We start from the raw sequence: 21,405 nt of genomic DNA, 5'->3' as shown, positions 1-21,405 counted from the left end.
AAACCTGATACTATTTTCTGATGTGTGTAGGTTAATGCTTTATTATTTTCAATTTTAGAAAATGCTTCTGAAACTGACTGATCAAATCTGTCACCCTCTTTTTTGTGTTTTTATCTTGTTTTGTATCACTGTTTTGAATTTACACTTAGGTGTACAGGACCAATCAGTGTGCTGGCGAGTTTGTTGTGACGTTTCCCCGTGCCTATCATTCTGGATTTAATCAGGGCTACAACTTCGCTGAAGCTGTGAACTTCTGTACTGCTGACTGGGTCTGTTCTATAGCAAGTAGCTGTTGTACGTCTACTAACATCCCTGGAAAGTGCATCTTAGTTGCCATATTTCCTTAGCTGGGGAGGGTTCATGAATATTTCAGTAGAGACTGGAGTGGCTGTAGTAATTTACAAAGTTCAGTTAGAGTTCCCATTATGGTTTTTATTTGGAAGATGTTGTGGTTCTTCACTTTTTATCCTTTATTTGCCCCATTCTGTTTGAATTTTAAATAGTCCATATTTTCTGAATCTTCTGAGAGAATATGTTTCTTCTAGTTTTTGCTTTCTCTGAGTACCTTTGGATTTTACAGAGATGACTAGATCTTTTCAATAAGAATTCATTCTACCATATTTTCAAATATCTAGCTCTGTGCTTTTATTTTAAAATATCCCTATATTATTTTTTTTTGATGGACAATTTGGTGATTTTTATTCTCCCTTCCATTTTATGTTTTCTATATTCCCCTTTTAAAAAATTTAAAGAGTAACTGTAATAGTAAAATCTCTACAGGCTGTACTTCTGTGTAAATGGTAATGCCAGTGATTGCTATTTTGCTTTTGTTTGAGCTAATTATCAAAAAATACTCACTTATAATCATGTCATATTGGTTTGGGAAAGACTGCAAATATATAATACACTCTTTGACTTTTTCCTTTAGTGATGTTTCTGTCACCTCTCAACATTTGGGGAATAGCCTTTAGTAATTAATATTAGATCTTATGTTTTATTTGGGCATCTTAATTTATTAAATTTCATGATTAACTATTTTTTGTTTGCTTGGTTAATGAATGAAATGATACAGTGAACAATCTTATTTGATATAGTAATTTTAAACTTCTTTCTTACTGGACTTAAAAAGCAGCAAGAGCAAGACCAAACTTAGTACTTTGCCCTGAGTTTGAGCTCTATTTAAAAAATTGAGCTAACTTTTATTGTTTATGATTTATTTCTTGCTTGGTTAGGTATGGGGTGGGAAATGGAGATGATTCAGAGATGAGTTAGAGATTGTTTCTGCCTTTAATTTGCTGTTACTGATATTTGACCTTGGGCAGCTTTTTAAATTTCCCTGGGTATAGGTTTTATTACCTGGTATATAGAGGTACTGATTAATGAAATAACCTCAGACAAGTGAGATAATGTATGTAAAAGCTCTTGATAATACTCTTTAGAAGAAGGTAGTGATATAAATGAAAAGTTATATATAGCAACTTTATATCTGGAATAAAGTGACGCTACTAATTTTTATAAGCCACAAATTAAATAAATCAACTTTTATGTGGCTTCTTACATATTGTAGTATTTAAGAACTGCAAATCCCAGTTTTGTTTTTCTCTTCTCTTGCCCTTGTATTAAAGCTATATAAAAAAATGTTTGAAGAGTAAATATGTAAGAATTAAGAAGTGAAAGTTGTATATCATTAATAGACAAATATTTGCTAATCATAAGCTCAATATATATATTTTTTCTTGGAAAAGTTTGTTTCTTTGGAAGAGTGTGAAAATACCGCTTGATTCAGAAATAGTCTTGTACTCTTGAACGGTGATTCTTGTGATTTTTTTCTGAAAATGGAGGTGAATTCTAGATGGTTCTTAAATGTTCATTTTTTAATTTTTTCTATTTTATATTACAGTTTTCAAATACAAACAAAAACTCCTTTTAGCTACCCAAGTTTTTCAGCTAGAGTGTAGGGAAGAAGTTGAGAGAGAATGTATGTGTATATATGTGTATTTGATAGCTAGTATTATTATTTGGTGTAAACTAAAGCTTGATGATTAAATAAATTTTTAGAATTCATCTTACATAGTATATCTGTGATTTATGAAGAGTAATTAGTGATTTATCTCACTTAAGGAAAATAAAGTATGTAATCTTACGCTTTCATCTTGAATTTTCTGTAGACCAGACTGGTTGTTTTTAAAAGAATTCCTAGATGCCAGAATCTAAATCATCTTTTGCATTGGTCCTCATTAAAAAAATCAATAGTCAGTCAATATGGGTCGCTTAAATAGTGCTGTCTTCCTTTTTTACCTCTCTCCCTCCCTCCCTTCCTTTTTTTTTTTTTTTTTTGATACTTAACAACAACTGTGCTTTTTGTTCTGTGGAAACTCCAATGCTGAATATGTCCACCTAACCCTTTAAAACCCTTTTCTCTTTTTTTCCTATATTGGCAGTTTTATGTTAGCCTGGTCTAAAAGTTTGCTTCCTCACTTATATACATATATAAAGAAACTCATACTTCTTGATGTACGTAATGAGTAGAAAAGCAGCAGCTTATGCCAGAAGTTTAGAAGCTCAAAATTATGGGAATCAAAATTACTGCTGGGCCATAAAGGTTTAATATTTACAGTTACTTCTTATATTCAAGTGGAGTTTGTTACTCTGTCTTCTTTATGATAAAAGGGAGGCTCTGGAGGGTAAACAGTGGTTCTGTTCTGGAATATGTTACAAGCAAGTAATTTAATTTGAGAATCTTGTCTTGTTTTCAGTTGCCCATTGGACGTCAGTGTGTCAATCATTACCGCCGGCTGCGGCGCCATTGTGTCTTTTCACACGAGGAACTCATTTTCAAAATGGCAGCGGATCCAGAATGCTTAGATGTGGGGCTGGCTGCCATGGTGTGCAAAGAATTGACTCTGATGACTGAAGAAGAGACACGATTAAGGGAGGCTGTGGTGCAAATGGTGAGTTTGCTGAGCACATTTCCTGTATTTAATACTGCTTATGGAATATAAAAAATTGAACCTATACAAATTCATTTCATTTTTGATCTTTAGAAGTTGAACACAAATATCACTAGTTTGGAAAATGTTTCATATTTTTATACTTGTCATTTTGGTTTCTTCAAGTTGAAAGTGTTTTAAGAATCTTGATGTCATCATCTCTAGGTTTTTAAAAATGGAGTCCTCAGATAGACTTTCTTAGGTATATATTTATGTTTTAAAAATCTCTTACATACAGTATTATTTCTTTAAACAAGAAAGTTCAAATCTTTTCTCTCTGAGCTTTCTAATAGAATGAAAGTTACATTTCTGGGGACTACAGACTGTCAATCACCAGAACTGTAACTTGTAAATTAATCTATTATTTCCCCTTCTTCTAAGTAATTTAATGACTAAAAGAACTGAATCACCAAGGGTTGGGATTTTGAATGCTTAGAATAAGCTAAACATTTATCACATTGAAATGGGAACTATGTGAGAAAAATCTGTCTTTATCCTCATCTGGCCCAATCTCCCTGACCCTCCTTTTATAGCTAGTCTCACTGGATTTGTGACATGCTCCCTTCTGCTCTTGCACAGCCTGCTTTCTCTACTTAGATATTCTGTTTCCATTTTTGAACAGCTTTGTTCAGGTATAATTGATATACAATAAACAGTATATGTTTGTAGTGTATAATTTGGTGTTTGAATATGAAACCTTTGTCATAATCAAGATAATGAACATATCACCTTCAGAAGTTTCCTTATGCCACTTTGTGATTCTTTCCTCTTGTCCCATCCCACCCCACTCACCCCTTACAGGAAAACACTAATCTACTCTTAATTTGCCTTTTTTAGAGCATTTTATTTATATTGAATTATGTAATTTATACTTTCTATCTAATTTCTTTCACTTAACATAAATACTTTGAGATTTAGCCACACTGTGTCATGAATTAATAGTATATACCTTTTTATTGCCAAGAATATTACATTGAATGGACATACCACAGTTTGTTTATCCATTCACTTGTGAATGGACATTTGAATTGTTTTTGGCCCTGGCCCATGTGGCTCAGTTGGTTGGGCATCATTCTGCAGAGTAAAAGGCCACCAATTCGATTCCCAGTCAGGGCACATGCCTTGGTTGTGGGTTTGGTCCCTAGATGGGGTGCTGTGAGAGGCAACTAATTGATGTTTCTCTCTCACATTGATGTTTCTCTCTTACCCTCTCTCTAAAAATAAAAAGTAAATCTTTTAAATTGGTTTTGGTTGCCCTGGTTGGCATAGCTCAGTGGATTGAGCACGGGCCTGTGAACTAAAGAGTTGCTGGTTCGATTCCCAGTCAGGGTACATGCCTGGGATGCAAGCCAGGTCCCCAGTAGGGAGTGCTTGAGAGGCAACCTCACATTGATGTTTCTCTTGCTCTCTTTCTCCTTCCCTTCCTCTCTCTAAAAATAAATAAATAAATAATCTTTAAAAAAATTTTAAAAATAGAAATCAAAAATAAATTGTATTTGGTTTTTGCCTGTTGCAAATGAAACTTTTGAACGTTTCTGTACAGATTTTTATATTGACATGTTTTCATTTCTTGGGTAAATACTAGCAGTGGAATGGCTGGGTCATATGGTATGTGTGTGTTTAATCTTTTTGTAAAATAAAAACTGACAAACTACTCTGAAGTAGTTGTATCATTTTACATTTCCACCAACAGTATATGAGAGTTCTGCTTATGCTACATTGTCATTGACACTTGGTATGGTTAGTCTTTTTTAACTATGTTAAATAGTTAGTAGGTTTGTAGTGGTATTTCATTATAGTTTTCATTGTAATGATTGATGATTTTGAACACCTTCTGTGCTTATTAGCTGTGTATCTTTAGGGGAAGACTGTTCAAATTTTTTGCCTAACCTTTTTATTTTCAACTACAGTTGGTATTCAACATTATTTTATAATAGTTTTAGGTGTATAGCATAGTGATGAGATATTACATAGTTTATAAAGTGATCCCTTTGATAGGTCTAGTACCCACCAGGCAGCATACGTGGTTATTACAGTATCATTGACTATTTTCCCTATACTCTGTATCTTCATGATTATTTTGTAACTGCCGTTTTGTACTTCTTAATCTCTTCACCTTTTTACCCAGCTTCCCAATATTCCCCGCTCATACAACCATCAGTTTGGTTTTGCCCAGCTTTTAAAAATTGGGTGGTTTTCTTACTGAATATTGAGAGTTCTTTATACATTCTGGATGTAACTTCTTTATCAGGTATGTGATTTGGAAGTATTTTCTTCCAGTCTGTGGCTTGTCTTACCCATTACTTAACAGTATTTTTTTTAAAGAGCAGAAGTTCTTAATTTTTATGAGATTTAGTTTATCAATTTTTCTTTTACGGCTTGTGCTTTTGGTTATATGTAAGAAATCTTTGCTTAATCAAATATCACAAAGATTTTGTCCTATGTTTTCCACAAAGGTTTTATAGTTTTAGTTTTTATAGTTAGGTTTATCATCTTTTTCAACTTAATTTTTCTATGTAGAATGAGTGAGATATGGATCAAAGTTCATTGTCTCGTATCATATGTCACTTACAATTTTAAGTACTTAGGAGAACACTAACCAAGAACTTGAACCAAGAACAATTGGTAGGTAGAAAAAAAGCAACAACTTTGTATTGAAAATACTGTTACATTTTATTTATTTATTTATTTATTTATTTATTTGATTATGCTATTACAGTTGTCCCATTTCCCCCCTTTATTCCCCTCCACCCTGCACACCCTCTCTCACCCGCATTTCCCCCTTTAGTTCATGTCCATGGGTCATACATATAAGTTCTTTGGCTTCTCCATTTCCTATACTATTCTTAACCTCCCCCTATTTTCTACCTACCATTTATGCTACTTATTCTCTGTACCTCTCCCCCTCTCTTCCCCTCCCACTCCCCCACTGATAACCCTGCATGAGATCTCCATTTCTGTGATTCTGTTCCTCTTCCAGTTGTTTACTTAGTTTGATTTTTGTTTTTGTTTAGGTTCGGTTGTTAATAACTGAGTTTGTTGTCATTTTTACTGTTCATAGTTTTTATCTTCTTTTTCTTAGATAAGTCCCTTTAACATTCCATATAATAAGGGCTTGGTGATGGTGAACTCCTTTAACTTGACCTTATCTGAGAAGCACTTGATCTGCCCTTCCATTCTAAATGATAGCTTTGCTGGATAGAGTAATCTTGGATGTAGATCCTTGCCTTTCATGACTTGGAATACTTCTTTCCAGCCCCTTCTTGTCTGCAGGGTTTCTTATGAGAAATCAGCTGAGAGTCTTAAGGCAACTCCTTTGTAAATAACTCTTTCCTTTTCCCTTGCTGCTTTTAAGATTTTCTCCTTATCTTTATAGTCTGGGGTAATTTAATTATGATATGTCTTGGTGTGCACCCCCTTGGGTCCAATTTATTTGGGACTCTGAGCTTCCTGGACTTGCATGTCTATTTCCTTCACCAGATTGGGGAAGTTTTCCTTCACTATGTTTTCAAATAAGTGTTCAATTTCTTGCTCTTCCTCTTCTCCTTCTGGCACCCCTATGATTCAAATGTTGGAATGTTTAAAGTTGTCCCGGAGGTTCCTAAGCCTCTCCTCATTGTTTGGAATTTTTGTTTCTTCCTTCTGTACTGGTTGACTGTTTCTTTCTTCCTTCTGGTCCACATCGTTGATTTGAGTCCCGGTTTCCTTCCCATCACTGTTGGTTCCCTGCACATTTTCCTTTATTTCACTTAGCATAGCCTTCATTTTTCCCTCTAATTTGCAACCATACTCAACAAATTCTGTGAGCATCCTGATTACCAGTGTTTTGAACTGTGCATCTGCTAGGTTGGCTGTCTCTTCATAGCTTAGTTGTATGTTTTCAGGAGCTTTGATCTCCTCTTTCACTTGGGCCATTTTTTTGGTCTGGGCGCGCCTGTTATGTAGGAAGGGGTGGAGCCTTAGGTATTCACCAGGGTGGGGTTGCCCACGTCACTGGTTGTGGCGCTGTATGTTGTATGTCGGGGAGGGGTACGAGAGGCAACAATGCTCCTTGCTGTGCTCTCTGCCAGCTTTCTGAAAATACTGTTACATTTCAGAAAAACAAAAAGTAATCTAATAGAGTGCTCCATAGACTAGAAAAAAAAAAACAGAAGTGTTGTTAGGTTGAGAAGATACTTTATTTTTGACATATCCCAACTGGTAGACTGTAATAGAAGCCCGTTTTCCTTTAAAATCAAAATTTTCTTAAAAATAACATTTTCACTTAGGAAAATTTGTATAATCACAAAATTCAGGAATTTCTATGTATTTCCAAATAATTTGTTTCAAATATGGGCTCTATATGTATGAAGTTAGATTTGAAGAGTCTTGGATTGAATATAGGTTTAAGTTCAGGAGAAATACAATGGACTAATGATTTGCAGCTGAAAAGTAAAACTGATCCAATTTCACTACTTTTCTTTTTGGCATAAATGGGAAAGAAGTCTATAAACCAAAATATATACATTAGAAATGATATAAATATTAGTAGTACAAAATAAAGGTGGTGATTTTTAATAATTTGAGTTACCTTAGAAATAAAAATTGTTACTAAATGGTAAATTTCCTTTTTCTAGTTTAAATAACCCATCATAGAAACAAAAAAGAATAAGATTGAAGTGAATCTTTTTTTGTAATTTTAGTTTTTGAGATATGTTAACGCATGACCTGAGTTGTCATTCTCATTTTATGCCTGTATTCTTAAAAGTCTTGTTTTTATTATACATTGAATATTTGCTGATTTTATTAACCTTTTGTATTTTTTTAGAGTACTTTAAGGTTCACAGCAAAATGAGGGAAAGGTACAGAGTTTTCCTGTATATCTCTTGCCCATACACATGTGTAGCCTCCTACATTATCAGAATCCTCTGCCATAGTGGTACATTTATTAAAATTGATGAACCTTCATTTGACACATAATAATCACCCACTGTCCATAGTTTCTCTCATTGTTCACTCTTGGCGGTGTACATTCTGTGGGTTTGGGTGAATACGTAATGATACATATCCATCATTACAGTATCATATGGAGAATTTTACTTCTCTGAAATCCCTCTGTGTTCCATTTATTCATCCCTCTCGCCCCCTGGGCATCCTCTTACCCACAAACCCCTGTCAGACACTGATACTTTTATTACATCTATGGTTTTGCCTTTTCCAGAGAGTCATATAGTTGAAATAGAAATATATATATACATACACACACATATATAGCACTATATATACTGAATATTTGCAATAGTGCTATATATATATATATATATATATATATATCGTTTTTCAGATTGCCTCCTTTTTGCAATAATAGGGCAATATATATGTATATATATCCTTTTTCAGATTGCCTTCTTTCACCTAGTAGTATACATTTAAGATTCCTTCATGTCTTTTTGTGACTTGATGGCTCATTTCTTTTTGGTACTGAGTGATATTCCATTGTCTGGATGTGCCTAGACAATGGAATATTTAACCATGCACCTACTGAAGAACATCTTGGTTGCTTCCAAGTTTTGGCAATTATGAATAAGGCATAAAGCTCTATAAAATCTGTATGTAAGTTTTAGTGTATACACAATTTTTTAAGCCCTTTGGGTAAATACCAAAGAGCATGATTGCTGGATTATATGGTGAGTATGTTTTAAGTTTTGTAAGAATCTGCCAATCTATCTTACAGATTGGCTGTACCATGTTGCATTCCCATTAGCAATGACTGAGAATTTCTGTTGCTCCACATCCTTACCAGCATTTGGTATTCTCAGTGTTTTGGATTGTGGCCATTCTAATAGGTATGCATTAAGGTATTAATTTTCATTTCCCCGATGACATATGATATGGAGCATCTTTTTATATGCTTATTTGCCATCAGTGTATCTTCTTTGGTGAGGTGTCTCTTAAGGTCTTTGGCCCAGTGTTTAATCAGGTTGTTTCATTATTGAGTTTTAAAGAGTTCTTTGTATGTTTCAAATAACTCCTATTCCGATGTGTTTTTCACAAATATTTTCTCCCAGTCTGGTTGTGTTTTCAATTCTCTTGACAATGATTTTCACAGAGCAGTTTTTAATTGTATAATGAAGTCCAGGTCATATTGATTGTTTTTTCATGGATTGTACTGTTGGTGTAGTGTTTTATATAAAGTCATTATTGCTGTGCCTAAGCTCATCTAGGCTTTCTCCTCTTGTCTTCTAGGAGTTTGGAAGTTTTGCCTTTTGCACGAAGGTCTGTGAGCTATTTTAAGCTGATTTTTGTGAAGGGTGTGAGGTCTGTGTCTAGATTCATTTTTTTTTTTTGCATGTGGACGTTCAGTTGTTTAGCACCAGTTGTTGAAAAGACTTTTTCCTCCACTGTTTTGCCTTTGCGTTTTCATGAAAGATCAGTTTTACTATATTTATTTGGTCTGCTTTGTTCTACTGAGAATACCAAATACCGGTAAGGATATGGAGCAACAGAAATTCTCAGTCATTGCTGCTGGGAATGCAGAATGGTACAGCCAATTTGTAAGACAGTTTGTCTATACTTTTGTCAGTACCACACTGCCTTGATTATTACTGTAGCTTTATAGTAAGTCTTGAAGTCTGTAGTGTCAATCTTCTGATTTTGTTCTCTTTCAATACTGAACTGGCTGTTGTGAGGCTTTTGCCTCATTATATGAGTTTTATAATCAGTTTGTCAATATCCATAAAACAACTTGCTGGAATTTTGATTGGGATTGCATTGAATATATAGATTAAGTTTAAAATTTTTTATTTATTGGTTTGAGAGAGAATGAGAGAGAGAAACATTCATTCATTGTTCTCCCTATTTATACATTCATTGGTTGATTCTTGTATGTGCCCTGACTAGGGATTGAATCCACAACGTTGGTATATCAAATGACGCTATAACCAACTGAACTACTTGGCCAGGCACTGATAGGTGTGTTTAATTTTAAATTTCCCTTGTTCATTTCAGTATATAAGAAAAGTTGACTTTCATATATTAAATTTACATACTGTAACCATGTTGTCATTACTTACAGAGTGTTTTTGTTGTTTCTTACAGATTTTCTATATAGAATATCTTGTCCTCTGGGAAAAAAAGGCAGGGTTTTTTTTTTTTTCACTTTTTTTTACCTTTAATATCCTGATGGGAGGTGCCATTTTTGCCTTGCACCTGATCTTAGTGGGAAAGTTTGTGACCTTAAGTATGATAATGTTAACTGTAGCTTTTTTGTAGATACTTTTTATCCAGTTGAAGAAATTCCTCTTTATTTCTAGTTCATTGAGAGTTTTTTTCAGGAATGGGTGTTGGATTTTGTCAAGGTTTTTTGCATATATTGATATGCTCATGTGATTTTTCCTCTTTAGCCTGTTGATATGATAGGTTATGTTGATTTTTGAATGTTGAACCAGACTTGTATATCTGGTATGAATCGCACTTGGTTGTGGTGTATAGTTCTTTTTATACATTGTTGGATTCAATTTGCTAATATTTTGTTGAGGATTTTTGCATCTATGTTCATAAGAGATATTGGCTTATAGTTTGCTTTTCTTGTAATCTTTGTCTGGTTTTGGTATTAGGGTAATGCTGGCCTCATAGAATGAGTTAAGTATTTCCTCTTGTTTCTTTACTCTGAAAGAGATTGTAGGCAAGTGGTGTAGTTTCTTCCATTGATGTTGGATAGAAAACACTAGTGAATTCCTCTGTGTCTGGTACTTTCTGTTTTGGAAGGTTATTAATTACTGACTCAATTTCACTAGTGCAGATCTATTCAGATTATCTGTTTTTGATATTGGTAAATAAAATTATATAGGTTTCAAGTATACAGTTCTACAATACATCATCTGTATATAGTATGTGTTCACCATCTAAGTCTAGTTTCCTTCTGTCACCATTTATTCCCCCCTCACCCACCTCTACCTCACCTACTCTTTCTCCTTCTAGTATTCACCATACTATTGTCTGTGTCTAAGAGGTATTTTTCTTTCTTTCTTTCTTTTCTTTTTTTTTTTTTTTTTGCTTAATTCCTTCAACTTTTTCTCCCAGCTCCCTAACCTCCCTCCCCTCTGACAGCTTCTGAGTCTGCATTCTTTATCTATGAGTCTGTTTCTATTTTGTTTGATTATTTTGTTCATTAAATTCCACATATAAGTGAAATCATATGGTATTTGTCTTTCTCTGACTGGCTTATTTCACTTAGCATAATACTCTCTAGGTTCATTTATGCTATGGCAAAAAGTAAGATTTCCTTTTTGGGGGGGACCAAGTAGTATTCCATTATGTAGTATGGGTGTAGTAGTAGTATTATGTAGTAGTATTATGTAGTAGTATTCCAAATGCACCACAACTTTTTTATCCACTCCTCTGCTGTGATGGGCGGTTGGTTTGCTTCCAAACCTTGGCTGTTGTAAATAATGCTGCAATGAACATAGGGGTGCACATATTCTTTCAAATTAGTATTTCGGGTTTCTGTAGACATATTCCTAGAAGTGGATTCACTGGGTCATAAGGCAGTGCCATTTTTAATATTTTGAGGAAGCTTCATACTGTTTTCTACAGTGGGTGCACCAATCAGAGCATGAGGGTTCCATTTTCTCCACATCCTCGCCAACACTTGTTTGTTGATTTATTGATGATAGTCATTCTGATGGGTGTGAGGTGATACATTATTATGGTTTTAATTTGTATTTCTTTTCTCTGGTGATCAGCGACACTGATTATCTTTTCATATGTCTGTTGGCCATCTGTGTATCCTCTTTGGAGAAGTATCTGTTCAGACCCTTTCCTCGTTTTTAAATTGGATTGTTTGGTGTTTTTTGGTGTTCAGTTGTGTAACTTCTTTATAAATTTTGGGTATTATCGTATTTTTTGGACTATAAGACGCACCTAGGTTTTAGAGGAGGAAAATGGGGACACACACACAAACCCCCGCTCCACCACGGCCTCCCCCCACCCGCCCACGCCAGCCATGGAAGCTACGTTTGGACTATAAGACGCACCCCCATTTCCTGCCAAATTGGGGAGGGGGTGCATCTTATAGTCCGAAAAATACGGTAACCCCTTATTGGATGTATCATTGGCGAATGTCTTCCCCCATTCAGTAGGTTGTCTTTTTTGTTTTGTTGATTTCCTTTGCTGGGTAAAAACTTTTAAGTTTGATGTAGTCCCATTTGCTTATTTTCTATTTTCTTTCCCTTGCCCCAGGAGATATATCTGAAAAAAATACTGCTACTAGAAATGTCAGAAATTTTGCTGCCTATGTTTTCTTCTCGGATTTTTTATGGTTTTGAGGCTTACATTAGTCTCTAATTTATTACCCCATTGTATGTTCTTGCCTTCTTTGTCAAATATTAATTTACTATAAAAGTACGGGTTTATTTCTGGATTCTGGATTCTGTTCCATTGATTTATATGTCTGTTTTTATGTCAGTATTTTGCTGTTCTGATTACTATGGCCTTGTAATATATGAGGTCTGTCCAGAAGGTATCCATGTAATACGTAAAATAGAGACATGTATTGAAGAAGATACAAGATACAAGAAACACTGTACATAGGACAGTGACACCTCGGTCCCCTTCAAAGTAGGCACCTTGGAACCTCACACAGTTCTCCTAGTCGCCATCAACCATCCCATAGTATTTTCCAGCATCTCATTGACAGTCTGAAATCTCTTCCCTTTCAAAGGTGATTTTAGTTTTGGGAAAAGCCAGAAGTCACAGGGCACTAAATCTGAGCTGTAAGGTAGCTGAGTCACCTGGATAATTTGATGTTTCGCCAGAAAACTCTTTAGGAGATGTGATGTATGGGCAGTTGTGTTGTGATGAAGCCGCTAATCACTGGTTGTCCATAGCTGCAGCCTTCTGCATCATCCAGATGGTTTTTGCAGAGGAGTGGGCAGGCCTAATGCAAAATTTGATGCAGATTCATTGCTCTACTTGGCTCGTTTCCAGTGTGACAGCCTGACACAGGACATGTGCTCACTCGATGACATCTACCACTCCCACTGATTAGTTCAGTGAAGTTGTCATTGTTTACCTGTGTGCATTCTAGTCCACTCTCTCCTTGGCTGCCAAGTTACATCCCTGTCATGCAAACCGTTCTCATTATATTAACAATGGCTGGATGTTTTCTGGATAGACTTCATATATAGTTTAATATCAGGTAGCATGATTCCTCCAACTTTGTACTTCTTTCTCAAGAATGCTATAGCCATTTTTGCGGTCTTTCGTGGTTCCATATAAATTTTTGGAATATTTGTGCTAGTTCTGTGAAATAGGCCCCTGGTATCTTGATAGGAATTGCACTGAATATGTAGAGTGCTTTGGGTAGTATGGATATTTTAATGATAATAAATCTTGCTATATTCATGAGCACAGTAATGCTTCCACTTATTTGTATTTTCTTCAGTTTCTTTTTGAAAATTCATTTATTTATTTATTTTGAGGGAGGGGGAGGGAGGAAGAAAAAATAGGGAGAGAGATGTCAGTGTATGAGAGAAACATCTATCAATTGCCTCTCGCCCACATCTCAACCCAGGACTGGCCCACAACCTAGGAATATGCCCTGACCAGGAATCAAACCAGTGACATTTTGCTTTGCAGGATGATGCCCAACCAACTGAGCCATACCAGTTAAGGCTTCTTTAGTTTCTTTTCTTCAGTGTCTTATAATTTTATGAGTACAGGTCTTTTACATCTTTGGTTAAATTTATTTCTAGGTGTTTTTTTTTTTTCTAACGCAGTTGTAAATGGGAGTGTTTTTGTAGTTTTCCTTTCTGATAGTTCTGTTGGTATATTAAAATACAGCTAATTTCTGGATATTTATTTTGTATCCTGCTGCTTTACTGAATTAACTAACAGTTCTAGTATTTTTGGTGGAATCTTTAGGGTTCTGTATATATGGTATCATGTCATCTGCAAATAGTGGAAGTTTTACTTTTTCCTTTTCAATTTGGATGCCTTTTATTTCTTCTTGTATGATTGCTGTGGTAAGGACTTCAGTAGTATGTTGAATAAGAGGGGTGAAAGCAGACATTCCTGTCTTGTTCCCGGTCTTAAGGGAAATGATTTTAGTTTTTTCCTGTTGAGTATGATCTTGTCTGTGGGATTTTCATTATATGGCCTTTATTGTGTTGAGGTATATTCTCTCTGTTCCCTTTTTGCTGAGTGTTTTTTATCATAAATGGGTGCAGGATCTTATTAAATCCTGCTTTTTCTGCATCTGTTGATATGATACATGGTTTGTATCCTTTATTTTATTAATGTTTTGTATCACGTTAATGGAATTGCATGTTGTACCAAACCAACCTTGCATCCCTGGAATAAATCCCACTTGACTGTGGTCTTTGATTCTTTTAGTGTATTGCTGGGTCTGGTTTGCTAATATTTTATTAAAAATTTTTGCATCTATGTTCATCAGTGATCTTGGCCTATAATTATCTATCTTTCTTTCTTTTCTTTTCTTTCTTTCCTTCCTTCCTTCCTTCTTTCTTTCTTTTTCTTCTTTTATTTTCTTTCATCTGGTTTTGGAAATAGGAAAATGCTGGTCTTGTAAAATGAGCTTGGGAGTCTTCCCTCCTGTTGAATTTTCTGGAATATTTTGAGAAAAAAAGGTGTTGTTCTTCTTTGAATGCTTTGTAAAATTCACCTGTGAAGTCATCTGGTCCAGGGCTTTTGTTTGTTGGGAGTCTTTTGATTACTGCTTCAATTTCATTAGTTGTAATCGGTCTATTCTGATATTGTCTTCCTGATTCAGTTTTGGATGATTCCGTTTCTAGGAATTTATTCATTTTGTTCAGATTGTCTAATTTGTTGGCATTTAGTTGTTCATAATATTTTCTTACAATCCATTGTATTTCTGTGGTGTTAGTTGTTACTACTCCTCTTTCATTTCTGGTTTTATTTGTTTGGGTCCTCTCTTGATGAGTCTGGTTAAAGGTTTGTCATTTTTTTTTTATCCTTTCAAAGAAACAGCTCTTGGTCTTACTGTTCTTTTGAATTATTTTTTAGATTTTCTTTATTTCTACTCCGAACTTATTATTCCATTCTTTTAATCACTTTGGGTTTTGTTTGTTCCTTTTGTAGTTGCTTTAAGTGTAAAGTAGGCCGTTTGAGATTTTTCTTGTTTCTTAAGGTAGGCCTGTAAAGCTATGAATTTCCCTCTTATGACTGCTTTCACTGTGTCCCATAGGTTTGGGTTATTGTGTTTTCATTTTCATTTTTTTCAAGATGTTTTTTGATATCTTCCTTGATCTTGTTTTTAACTCACTCATTGTTTAGTAACGTGTTATTTAGCCTTTGTGTCTTTTTCAGTTTTTTTCTTGTGATTGATTTCCAGTTTCATACCATTTTGGTCATAGAAGATGCTTGATGTGATTTCAGTCTTCTTAAATTTATTGTCACTTGTTTTGTGTTCTAACATGTGGTTTATCCCAGAAAAATTTTCCATGTGTACTTGAAAAGGATGTTTTGCTGCTTTTAGTGAAATGCTCAATTAAATTCATCTGATCTGGTGTGTCATTTCAGGTTGCTGTTTCCTTGTTGATTTTCTCTCTGAAAGATCTATCCATCTATGTCAAATTTTATCCCCTTGTTGGATTGATCCCTTAATCATTATGTAGTGTCTTTCTTTGTCTCTTATAGCCTTAGTTTTAAAGTCTTTTTTGTCAACAATGGCAGTTTCACTCCCTTCTTTACAATTTGAATGTCTTTTATTTCTTTCTCTTGTTCGATTTTCTTGTTTGATTGTTGTGACTAGGACTTCCAATACTATGTTGAATAGAAGTGGTAAAAGTGGACAACCTTGTCTTGTTCCTGATCTTAGTGGGAAAGCTTTTAGTTTTTGCCTGTTGTGTATGATGTTGGCTGTAGGTTTTTCATGTGTGGCCTTTATTATGTTAGGTATGCTCCCTCTATTCCCACTTTGCTGAGTGTTTTTATCATAAATGGGGGCTATACCTTATAAAATGCTTTTTCTGCATCTATTGATATGACCATGTGATTTTTGTCTTTCTTTTTGTTTATGTGATGTATTACATTTATTGACTTGTGAATATTGTACCATCCTTGTACCCTGGGATGAATCCCACTTGATCATGGTGTATGATCTTTTTAATATATTGCTATGTGTGGTTTGCAAATATTTTGTTGAGGATTTTAGCATCTATGTTCATCAGTGATATTGGCCTGTAGTTTTTTTTCTTTGTTGTGTTTTGATCTGATTTTAGGATTAGGATGATGCCGACCTCATAAAAAGAGTTTGGTAGTCTTCCCTCTTCTTGGATTTTTTGGAGTAGTCTGAGAAGGATAGGGGTTAGTTCTTCCTTAATTGTTTTATAAAATTCTCCAGTGAAACCATCTGGTCCAGGGCTTTTCTGTGCTGGGAGTTTCTTCATTACTGCTTCAGTTTCACTAGTTGTTATTGGTCTGTTCAGACTTTCTGCTTCATCTTGATTTCAGTTTTAGAAGATTAAATTTTTCTAGAAAATTTTCCATATCACCCAGGTTTTCAAATTTCTTGGCATATAGTTGTTTGTAGTAATTTCTTACAGTCCATTGTATATCTGAGATATCAGCTGTAATTTATCCTCTTTCATTTCTGATTTTATTTATTTAACTTCTCTCCTTTTTGCTTCAAAGTCAGGTTAAAGGCTTGTTGATTTTGTTTATGTTTTCTAAGAAACAGCTCCTGGATTTATTGATCCTTTGAATTGTTCTTTCAGTCTCTGTGTCATTTAGTTCTGCTCTGATCTTAGTTATTTCCTTCCTTCTACTTGATCTGGGCTTTGTTTGTTGTTGTTCTTCCAGTTCTTATAGATGTAGGGTTAGGTTATTTATTTGAAATGTTTCTTGTCTTTTTTTAGGTAGGCCTGTATTGCTATGAACTCCCTCTCAGGACTGCCTTCTATGTTTCTCATACGTTTTGGACTGTTGTGTGTTCATTTTCATTTGTTTGCAGAAACTTTTTGATTTCTTCTCTAATATCATTATTAATCCATTCATTTTTTAATAGCATGCTATTAAGTTTCTATGAGTTTGAATGATTTTGATTTTTTCCCTTGAGGTTGGTTTCTAGTTTCAAGCCCTTCTGGTTGGAGAAAATGCTTGATAAGATTTCAATTTTCTTGAATTTGTTGAGGCTTGTTTTGTGTCCTATCATGTGGTGTATCTTTGAAAATGTTCCTAACCAAGGAGGTAAAAGACCTATACTCAGAAAACTATACAGCAGTGAAGAAAGAAATTAAGGAAGACACAACTAAATGGAAGCATATACTAAGTTCATGGATCATGAAGAATTAATATAATTAAAATGTCCATAATACCCAAAGCAATTTATAGATTCAACCCAATCCCTATTAAATAATAATGGCATATTTCACAGATACAGAACAAACATTTCAAAAATTTATATGGAACCATAAATGACCCTGAACAGCCACAGCAATTTTAAGAAAGAAGAACGAAGTAGGAGTGATCACTATACCTTACATGAAACTATATTATAAGGCCACGGTAATGAAAATAGTCTGGTACTGGCATAAGAACAGACACATAGATCACTGGAACAGAATAGAGAAGCCAGAAATAAACCCAAATCTCTGTGGTTAATTAGTATTCGCCAAAGGTGCCAAAAGCATAAAATGGAGTAAAAATAGCCTGTCCAGCAAATGGTGTTGGGAGATCTGGAAAGGTACATGCAAAAAAAATGAAGTGTGACCACCAACTTACACCATACACAAAAACAAACTCAACATGGATAAAAGACTTAAATATAAGTTGTGATACCATAAAAGTCCTAGAGGAGAACATAGGCAGGAAAATCTCAGATATTCCACTCAGCAATATTTTCTCCAATATGTCCCCTAGAGCAAGGGACATAAGGGAAAGAATAAACAAGTGGGACTTCATCAAAAGAGAAAAAAAGCTTCTGCACGGCTAAAGAAAACAGCAGCAAAATGAAAAGAGAACCAACTATATGGGAAAATATATTTGCCAGTGATATCTCAGGCAAGGGTTGGATCTCCAAAATATATAGAGAACTCAATATAACTCCACTCCAGGAAGACAAACAATCCAATTAAAAAATGGGCAAAGGACCTGAACAGACACTTCTCCAAGGAGGACATACAGAGGGCCCCGAGACATATGAAAGGATGCTCAGTATCACTAGCTATCAGACAGATGCAAATTAAAACTACAATGAGCTACCACTTCACCCCAGTCAGAATGGCCAACATAAACAAATCAACAATAAGTGCTGGTGAGGTTGTGGAGAAAAGGGATCCATAGTACATTGTTGGTGGGAATGTAGACTGGTGCAGCTGCTGTGGAAAACAGTATGGAATTTCCTCAGAAAACTAAAAATGCAACTGCCTTTTGATGCAGCAATTTTACTGCTGGGATTATACCCTAAGAATCCTGAAACACCAATCCAAGAGAACCTATGCACCCCAATGTTCATAGCATTAGTATGTTCATAGCCAGGTGCTGGAAGCAACCTAAGTGCCCATCAGTAAATGAGTGGATCAAAAAACTGTGGCACATTTACACAATGGAATACTATGCAATAGAAAGAAAGAAGGAGCTGTTACCTTTAGTGACAGCATGGATGGAACTGGAGAGCAATATGCTAAGTGACATATGCCAGGGGGTGAAAGACAAATACCATATAATATCACCTATAAGTGGAACCAACAAAACAAATAAGCAAGAAAAATATAACCTGAGGCATTGAAATAAAGAACAAACTGATAGTATCCAGAGGGAAGGGGGAGGGTCATCAAGAAACATGTGTAAAAGGATCCATGGACAAAGCCAAAGGATTTTAGGGTTGAGGGTGGGAGGTGGGCGTGGGTGAGGCTGGAGAAAGTGGTGGTGGGAAAATGGAGACAAGTATACTTGGACAACAATAAAAAAAAATATATATATATATTTTGTCAGATATAAGTATTGCTTTCCCGGTTTTATTTTCATTTCTATTTGCATGACATAATCTTTTTCCATCTCTTTACTTTTAGTCTGTGTATATCTTTTGTTCTGAGGTGGGTCTCTTGTAGACAACCTATATGTGGGTCTTGTTTTTTTTATCCATTCAAATGCTCCATGTCTTTTGTTTGGAGGATTTAAGCCATTTACGTTTAAAGTGATGATTGGTAGGTATGCATTTATTGCCATTTTATTCTTAATAACTGTCTTGCTCTGTTGTTGTTCTTTTCATTCTTCTTCCAGTTTACCCTTTAATATATCTTATAATACCAGTTTGGTGGTAATAAAGTCTTTTAGCTGTTTCTTCTTTTGGAAGCTCTTCATTTCTCCTTCAGTTGTAAATGATAGCCTTGTTGGGTAAAGTAGTGTAGCTTGTAGGTCCTTGCTTTTCATCACTTTGAATATTTCATGCCAATCTTTTCTGGCCTGCAATGTTTCTGTTGCAAAATCAGCTGGAAGTTTTATGGGAGCTCCCTTGTAAATAACTGTCTTTCTCTTGCTGCAATTACGATTCTCTCTTTGGCTTTAACTTTTACCACTTTAATCATGTTTTGTCTTGGTGTGGGCCTCTTTGGGTTCATCTTGTTTGTGACTCTGTGTGCTTCCAGGACTTGTGTCTCTTTTTCCTTCACCAGGTTGAGGAAGTTTTGAGTAATAATTTCTTCAGATAGGTTCTTGAACCCTTGCTCTCTTTTTTTCTCCCTCTGGTACCCCTGTGTTGTATATGTTGTTATGCTTCATGTTTTCCCAAAGGTCCCTTAAACTGTTCTCTTTTTTTTTTTTTTTTTTTGGTGCTCTGGGTGTTTTCTGCCACCTTCTCTTCCAGATCTCTGATTGATCCTTTGCTTCATCCAAGTTATTATTTATTCCTTGTAATGTATTCTTCATTTCATTGATTGTGTTCTTCATTTATAACTTTTTTTTTGTGGTTCCTAAGTCCTTTTTTATGCTGTTGTACTTAGAACTGAGTTTCTTGCAGTTCTCACTCAGTTACTCGAGCATCTTTATAACCATTTTCTATATCTGGCAAATTGCCTACCTCCATTTCATTTAGTTCTTTTTCTGGAGATTTCTCCTGTTCTTCAATTGGGGCATGTTTCTTTCTCCGTCCATTTTGGCTGCCTCTTTGTGTTTGTTTCTATGTATAGTCATACCTCAGTAGTGATAGGCTTCAGAACTTGTCAAACCCTGCACTAATTGTATTTTATGAGAAAAATATGTTTCAGCACTCAGTGCTTGCTCAGGACTTGTTGCACTTGCTAGAACTTGTGTGAATCATGATGCTGCCCCCTGAGAGAAAATGCTTCATCACTCAACATTTACTCAGTACTCGTTTTTGTCATTTGTCACGAGTTCCAGAACAAATTAACAAGTACCGAGATACCACTGTGTTAGGTAGATCTGCCATGTCTTCCAGTCTTGGTATGGTGGCTATTTGTAGTAGGTATCCTGTGGGATTTCATGGTGCAGTCTCCTTTACCACCTGTTCTGGGTGCTATAGGAATGTCCCTTGTGTGGTTTATGAGAGCCCCTCCTGTTGTAATTGAGTCTTTTTATTTTATTGTAGACACTATTACACATGTCTCCCATTTTTGTAATTAAGTCTTGATTGCTTTTGGCCCATTCATATGTGGGTTTGACCCTCAGTCTGGCTGACTCTGAGGTTCAGTATTGATCACAGTATATGAGCTATAGTGTAGGTGCTGACCACAGTAAGCAGAATTCGCCTCAGCAGGGTCTGGTGCCTGCCAAGATCTCCCTTTGGATATGCAGCTTATGAAGCTAATTGGATCCTGGTCTGAAGGTGGTCACTGCATGTGTTGTTTCTGGGGCTTCTTGAGAGGGCCTCTGGTGCAGATAATGCTTGTGACTGGGCCTTGGGCAATCTGTTTGGAGCTATAAAGCTGTTCATAGTTCGTGGCTGCCTCTCCTGTGCTTGGATGTGCAGGGGAAAATCGAAGTTGTGCTCCATGGCCTGCTTCCACCAGCACCGTGTCTGAGGGCAGGTCAGCCAAAGGCCCAAAGCAGTCTGAGGTCCACCTCTGTCTGCCAGCTACCTGTTAGACTCAGTCACTGAAGGAGTGTCTGGTGGTACTTGAGTTGAATGAGGAAGGTTCTTAGTAAGTCACCAGGTAGTGGCTAGTGGTATTCACTAAATTGATTCAGGTTCAAACTCAGTGCCAGTGCTGGGTCTAAGGCCACTCAGCAAAATTCTTGTGTAAACCAAATCTAGTTGCCACCATTCGGGTACCCATAGACCAGTTTTGGTGGGCTTTTGTCTCAGGAAATTGTCGGAATGAGGCTAGCAGAGCTTATCAGGCCCAAACAGACCAAGATTTGGCCGTATGACGGGAGAGTTGTATATGGCTCTGGAGTGCGAGGAAAAGATGACCTTGTCCTTTCTGTTGGGTTCCTG

General features: G+C 35.7%; 1 protein-coding gene across 1 annotated transcript in view; it reads left to right on the top strand.

The window, feature by feature from the left end:
- The window catches only part of KDM5A (lysine demethylase 5A), a 134,685-nt gene that overhangs the window by 59,752 nt on the left and 53,528 nt on the right, over positions 1-21,405 (top strand). Inside the window, exons 13-14 of the mRNA XM_024567526.4 lie at positions 150-269; positions 2,757-2,951. Of these exons, the coding sequence (XP_024423294.1) occupies positions 150-269; positions 2,757-2,951 (315 nt within the window). The remainder of the gene's footprint in view (positions 1-149; positions 270-2,756; positions 2,952-21,405) is intronic.

This window comes from Desmodus rotundus, chromosome 3, assembly GCF_022682495.2.
Source record: "Desmodus rotundus isolate HL8 chromosome 3, HLdesRot8A.1, whole genome shotgun sequence".
In the NCBI taxonomy this organism is placed as follows: Eukaryota; Metazoa; Chordata; class Mammalia; order Chiroptera; family Phyllostomidae; genus Desmodus; species Desmodus rotundus.
The sequence above is the reverse complement of the archived record's forward strand: the minus strand, read 5'-3'. Positions and strand labels throughout refer to the sequence as shown.